This window comes from Pantherophis guttatus, chromosome 4 (genome assembly GCF_059756535.1).
Source record: "Pantherophis guttatus breed Tessera chromosome 4, ASM5975653v1, whole genome shotgun sequence".
NCBI classification, from domain to species: domain Eukaryota; kingdom Metazoa; phylum Chordata; class Lepidosauria; order Squamata; family Colubridae; genus Pantherophis; species Pantherophis guttatus.
This window is the reverse complement of record NC_142066.1, coordinates 157,221,226-157,228,216: the sequence shown is the minus strand read 5'-3', so window position 1 is coordinate 157,228,216 and position 6,991 is coordinate 157,221,226. Positions and strand designations below refer to the sequence as shown.

General features: G+C 45.0%; 1 protein-coding gene across 1 annotated transcript in view; it reads right to left on the bottom strand.

Annotated features, from left to right (window-relative positions):
• The window catches only part of LOC117656352 (uncharacterized), a 13,397-nt gene extending 8,007 nt beyond the window's left edge, over positions 1-5,390 (bottom strand). Inside the window, exons 1-4 of the mRNA XM_087893693.1 lie at positions 5,171-5,390; positions 4,131-4,238; positions 2,954-3,037; positions 1,894-1,953 (exon numbers count right to left, since the gene is read on the bottom strand). Of these exons, the coding sequence (XP_087749819.1) occupies positions 1,894-1,953; positions 2,954-3,037; positions 4,131-4,238; positions 5,171-5,341 (423 nt within the window). The 5' untranslated portion in view covers positions 5,342-5,390. The remainder of the gene's footprint in view (positions 1-1,893; positions 1,954-2,953; positions 3,038-4,130; positions 4,239-5,170) is intronic.
• Between the last annotated feature and the right edge of the window lie 1,601 nt (positions 5,391-6,991).

Here is a 6,991-nt window from a genome sequence, read left to right as displayed (position 1 = left end):
TCACCCCAATCTCAGCATGCCAATTACAAGCGACACTTTTCCCACCCAGCCAACGCCAGCCAGTGAAGGTAGGCCAACCAAAAGGTGAAGAAGACTTGAAGACTCCTAGTCTTAGCTGTCTAAATTTTAGTATGAGGAGAGACATGGGGGATTTGGGGGTGGGGGGTGGGGCAAGCTGAAGCCCACCCAAATCCTCTATGCATTTGACCCACAACGGTGACAATCCATCCCACCCTCCAAACCCTGGCAGGATGCCCAGTTCTCAGCAGAATAAAAAGTATTTTCCCCGTAAAGTATCGATCCCACCCCTCAGCCTCTGGACTCCTCACCTGTCACTTTTGAAAATCAGTGGGCTGTGTAATTGTGTAACAACCCAATTGGGCATTTTTGCCCAGTCAAGTGTGACCTCTCTTTGTGTGTGTGTTTTTTGTGGTTTCTCAGAAACCGGGCGGGCCGATAAATCGTATTTTCCGCCAGCGAACACAACCATGTTTTCTTTCGTTTGCTCCACTCGAGAACACCAAAGCATAAAACTTTGACCTAACAGATTAATACAGTTGGAAGGGACCATGGAGGTCATCTAATCCAGCCCCCTGCTCAAGCCGGAGACCCTTATAGAATCATAGAATAATAAAGAGTTGGAAGGGACCCCAAAGGTCATCTAATCCAGCCCCCTGCTCGAGTGGGAGAACCATACAGAATCATAGAACAACTGGGTTGGAAGAATCTCAGAGGTCATCTAGTCCAACCCCTGCTCAAGGAGGAGACGGAGACCCCATTGACTTTGGTTATAGGAAGCCGGCTGGGAAGATCACGTGACCCCCCCCCCCCGGATGCTACATCCGTCGTTAAGTAGAGGTACTCCACAACCTACGACCACAACAGAACCCAAAGTTTCCGTTGCTAATTGAGACAGTTGTTCAGTGAGTTTTGACCTATTTTATGACCTTTGTTGCCACATTTGTTAAGGGAATCACTACAGTTGTGAAGTTAGTCACACGGTCGCTAAGTGAATCTTCAGTACCGTCGTAACTTGAATCGGTCACTAAACGAACGGCTGTTAAGTCGAGGTTCTGAATTTGCCTCTTCTTTCTAATTTTATTTTTGATTCCCTTTCAAATGGGGATGTGATGAGCAAATGCAGGAAGGATTTGTGGGTTTGGATGGTTAGAAAAACTCCGGGAGAAAAGCAAGGAGGGAGCTCGCTCTGTTGACCAGGGACGGAATTTTGGAATTAAGATTTATATTTGCTGCAAAGGAAATGAGGAATTCCTTGTCTTTCTTTTGAATTTTTCTTTCTGCATTCTGTTTTTTTTTTTTTTTTTTTGTGGGTCTTGGTGAAGTGAAACCTTTCTTTCTTCCTTTCTTTTTCTTCCTTCCTTCCCTCCCTCCATCCCTTTTTCTTTCTCTTTCCTTCCTTCCTTTCCCCGCTACTTTCCCCTTCCTTCTTTTTTCTTCCTCCCTCCCTCCCTCCCTCTTTCTTTCTTTCATTCTTTCGATCTTTCGTTCTTTCTTCCTTTTCTCTCTCTCCCTCTCTTTCTTATTTCTTCTTCATCCCTTTGCTTTTCCCTTTCTCCTTTCCCTTTCTTTCTTTCTTTCTTTCTTTCTTTCTTTCTTTCTTTCTTTCTTTCTTTCTCACCTTTACCATCAAAAGTGTTTCCCTCCAGAGGGCGGAAAAAAACAGAAGATTCCAGCAGTTGTGGTCCAAAGGACATTTTATTATGCTATTCGGAACGTATCAAAACGAGAGGTAAAAAAAAAAAATAATAAAAAAAATCTCGTGGAATTTGTAAGATGCAGGCGAAGTCTTCGAAAGCAAAGCTGTCAGAGATTTCGGGAGTGGAAGGGATATTTTCCCCCTCTTCTGCTTCGGTCTGTATCTTTTTCCAATTAGCCGCCAAAAATGTTCTTGATGAATCTAGTGATGAATCTAAATCTGGTGGTCTGGTTCATCTGAATCAAGAAGATTTCATGAAATCAACTGAGGGAATTTCCATTCAGGCCCTCTCTTAAAATATCTATAGAGCAGAGTTTCCCTAAGTCGGCCATTTTAAGACACGTGGACTTCAACTCCCAGAATTCATGCCAGCTGGGGGATTCTGGGAATTGAAGTCCACCTGTCTTCAGCTTTGAAAAACACTGATCTAAACACCTCCAGATTGATATACTTACATAAATATTTGTTTAGTTTAATCTGTGTTTAAATTTAATTTCACGTGTTTGTGTTATAACACATTTTTTGAAGAAACCACTGAGGGCAAGCTTTGATCGAGCCATCAATCATGGTTTGCAAAGCACAGAAGCTGGATTGACAGTGTCCTGAACGCACCATTGTTTCGCAAAGATATGATGGCTTAATGCAATGAGGTGCCTTGAAGATGATAAAATGCCAATTACACAAAGAATTTTGAGTAGATTTTAGGCAATTGCAACACAATTATATTCTCCCAATAAATGTGTTGTGTTGTGTTCTATTCTAGGCTAGGCTAGGCTAGGCTTAAGTAATATACAGGTACTCCTCGACTTATGACCACAACTGAGCCCAAAATTTCTGCTGTTAAGTGAGACATTTATTAAGTGAATTTTGCCCCATTTTACGACTTTTCTTCCCACATTTGATGAGTGAATCACTCCAGTTGTTCAATTAGTAACCCCGTTGTTAAGTGAATCCATCTCCCCCACTGACTTTGCCCGTCAGAAGGTAGTAAAAGGGGATCACGTGACCCCCGGGAGACTGCAACCGTCATAAATATGAATCGGTTGCCAAAAGGTCTTAATTTGGATCATACGGCCGTGGGGATGCTGCCACGGTCGTTAAGTGTGAAAAGCGGTCCTAAGTCACTTTTTCAGGGCTGTTGTAACTTTGAATGGTCACTAAGTGAAACGTCCTAAGTCGAGGACTGCCTGGGATGCCTTCCTAATTTAAGGAAAAGGAATTAGAAACAAAAATTACCTGCTGACTAATGTCCTCACACCGGACGTTAGAAATCGGGGGCTGTTGTTGTGCCGAATAGATTCCGGAACAATCTTTATCCAGCTGTCCAAAGAAATAGGAGAAGGGTCAGCCATGGAGAACAGGCAAAGGTTGCACTTCACAGAGAGAGAGAGGAGGGGTCTCTATGGGGGAGCCGCACCCAGAGGGCAGGAAAAGAGGCAAGATGGCCACTGTGGGGATTCCCAGCCCCTAAGAGAAGGCCCTCTTCCTGGTCAGGGGCCACCACACCCCACAAGCAGCAAGGGACCCTACTTGGCAGAGACCCCACCCCACTCACCCAGGGAAGTCAATACAAGAGGGCCTCAGCTGGACCCCCTGCTCCTCCACTCCTGAGGACCTTCAGAAGAGAAGGAGGGAGTTGGGAGGGACCTTGGAGGTCCTCTAGTCCAACCCCCTGCTCAAGCAGGAGACCCTCTACTATGAGATGTCTAATCACTTCCTGAAAGCCTCCACTGATGGAGCAGGAACTCAAGCAGGAGACCCTAGGCCAGGGTTTCTCAACCTTGGTAGCTTGAAGATGGGTGGACTTCAACTCCCAGGGCTGGGGGATTCTGGGAGTTGAAGTCCACCCATCTTCAAGCTTCCACGGTTGAGAAACACTGCCCTCTGCCATTTCAGACGAATGGCTGTCCAGTGTCTTCTTGAAGGCCTCCAATGATGGAGAACCCACAACTTCTGGTGCCAAGTCGTTCCACCGATTAATTGTCCTCCCTGTCAGGGAATTTCTCCTTGGTTCTAGATTAGTTCACATCCACTACTTGTCCTGCCCTTCTGGTGCTTTGGAGAATAGTTGAGGCCCCCTCCTCTTTGTAGGAGGCCCTCAAATATCAGAAGATGCTCTCATGTCACCCCTAGTCCTTCTTTTCACTAAACTAACCATCCCCAATTCCTTCTTCAATGTGTTTTAGCCCCCTAGTCCTCTTTGTTGCTCTTCTCTGCACTCTTTCCAGAGTCTCCGCGTCTTTTTTATACTTTGACAATCACAACTAGATGGACAAGTGCAGACAGGGACCAGGGGTGGTCCAGCTTTGAGACCCCCACGATGTGCTTCGAACTTTGAAGTGGGCAAGACGTCCACCAACCCCGAGGAAAGCAGCCAATGAAAAAAAGCCGAGGATGCCCTAGAGAAGCTCACCCCATCTTCTTTGAAATTGCATTGGGACAGGTTCTGCCCTTGCGAGGAGGGACACACCGTCTCCTTGACGGAGAACTTCAGCACCTGGGCAGTTTTGCTGTTGGGGTCCTGCACGAAGGAAAAGGGAGGCAGAAAAAGGAGACAGAATTAAACCCCAGGGGATTTCCCCAAGCCCCCATTCTTGCTCCACAAAAGCCTCAGCCTTGGGAAATCCCAGCAGCAACTTTAAATCTTCACTCCTTCCTCCCAACAAGCAGCTTTCTCAGCAGAAAGTGGATTTGCCCGGGAAATAAGGCAAATTGTTCCACGCAATGAAAAAAAAGAGTCTTTGCAGCAATTCTGTGATTGCCATTTTTTAATTAAAAGAGCCTGTAGTACAGTGGACTAAAGCACTGTTATTAACATCTGCTGCTTGCAATTACTGCAAGTTCAAATCTCACCAGGCTCAAGGTTGACTCAGCCTTCCATCCTTTCTAAGGTAGGTAAATTGAGGACCCAGATTGTGGGGGCAATAAGCTGACTTTGTATAAAATATACAAAAGGATGAAGGCTATTGCTTAACGCATTGTAAGCCGCCCTGAGTCTCCGGAGAAGGGCGGCATATAAATTAAAAAAGCAAAAGCAAATTGCAATCTCCGGTGTGAATTTGTCCACAATTTTGCATTATAAAAGTCCTTCTATATTGTTTTATATTATTTCTAAACAACATAAATCAATACATTGGTGGCCTTTTGGGTCATTTGGGAGGAAAGGAAAGGGAAGGGAAGGGAAGGGAAGGGAAGGGAAGGAAAGAAGGAAAGGAAAGGAAAGGAAAGGAAAGGAAAGAAGGAAAGGAAAGGAAAGAAGGAAAGGAAAGGAAAGGAAAAGGAAAGGAAAGGAAAGAAGGAAAGGAAAGGAAAAGGAAATTCTGCCCCACTGATGCAAAGACCCCCAGGGCAGGGGAAACCCAATGGCTGGTGGGGAGCAGTAGAAGCCTTGGGATCCCACCACCCCTCCTTCCCATGGGGCCAGGAGCCCCCCCCCAATCCCCCAAGACTTACCCAGTTTGGCTGGGGTTCAGCCTCCAGCAGGCGGAAGACAAACTGCGAGGGTTTCTGCTGGTTGTAGAGGTCAACGGCCAAGGCGATGGCCTGCTCGTAGGTCAGGACCTGTGTTTGGGGGGCTGCGGCAGCCAAGCCCAGGAGCAGCAGGACAGCCCAAGCAGTGGTCATGTTGCTCAGATGTCTTCTCCACGGGGGAAACTGAGTCTTGCTGGAGATGCCACTCGGGGCTGCCCTATTTATAGCCCGTCTCTTCCTCTCCAACAGGTGGCTTCCACCCATCACCACCACCTGCCCCCCCTTACTTCAGGAAATGTGGGTTTGGGGTCCAACCGACCAGGGAGGGGGGAGAAGACGGTTGGAGGGCTGGAGGAGCCCTGTCGAAATCCCTCTTGTGCAACAGAGCATTCGGGGAAGCTCCCGGGGGTCTTTGGGTTAGGAGGGACCGGAGGGATGAGGGGGGTCTCTGTTTTAGGGGGGACCCCACCGGAATGGGGCAGCCAAGCAGCCCATCAGTTGGAAGAAGCTGAGTTGGAGGGTTTAGATCAGGCTTATGGTTTCTGTTGTGCTTGTTTGAAGTTTATTTTCTTTGAATTAACATCTCTCATTCTCTCTCTCTCTCTCTCTCACCTATATCTATCTATCTATCCATTCATCCATCCATCTATTCATCTATCCATCTTTTCTTTATTTGTATCCCATACTTCAACTTCAATAATCCCCCAGCCAGCTATGCTTTTAAGAGGGGGGGACTTCCACTCCCATAATGGCAAACCCCAATAAAGGTGTACAGATAGTCCTTGGCTTATGATCACAATTCAGCGCAAAATTTCTGTTGCTAAGTGAGACATTTGTTAAGTGCGTTTTGCCCCATTTTACAACTTTTCTGGCCACTGTTGTTAAGTGAATCCCTGCAGTTATTAAGTTAGTCAGATGGTTGTTAAGTGAATCCGGCTTCCCCATAGACAAGTTACAAAAGGGGTTCATGTCCGCCCAGGACTTTGCAACCGTCATAACATTGAGTCAGTTGCCATGCGTCTGAATTTTGATCACAAATACCACGGGGATGCTGCAATGGTCGGAAGTGTGAAGAAGGGTCATAAGAACTATTTTTCAATATAAACTTGGATGAATGGAAGACGATATGGAATAGAAACTATAAATTAACAAAAGCGGCAACATACAAAGAAAATCAATATAAGATGCTATATAGATGGCACTTAGCGCCCATGAGATTAGCAAAAATCTATCCAAATGTAAGCCCCAAATATTGGAAGTGTGGATGTCACCAAGGTACCTTCTTTCATATGTGGTGGTCCTGTCCCAAAGCGATGAAGTATTGAAGAAAAATTCAAAATTGGCTACAAGAATCAACTAATGAAAAAATTGAATTGATACCTGAAACATTTCTCCTGGGAGTACTAAAGACGAAATACAGGGGGGAAAAAACGATATTTAATCATACATATTCTCACCGCAGCAAGAATAGCCTATGCCCAATATTGGAAAGGAAAGGACACACCACCAGAGGAATATATTATTCAGAAGGTTCTAGAATGTGCCGAAATGAACAAATTTACGTTAGAATTAAATGAGAAAGAAGACTCAGAATATTATACGGTATGGGATGATTGTACAGGTGGATTGACAATCGAATAAAGAATAGATTAAAGTTAATATAAATTTTAAGAATCATATGTAAATTACATTATATTACGATGAAATGTAAAAGAAGAATCAATCCAACCTGTGTAGAAAAACAACACTGTCTGACTGATTGTATTATATTGTATTATAATAAATTTCAATTAAATTTTTTTT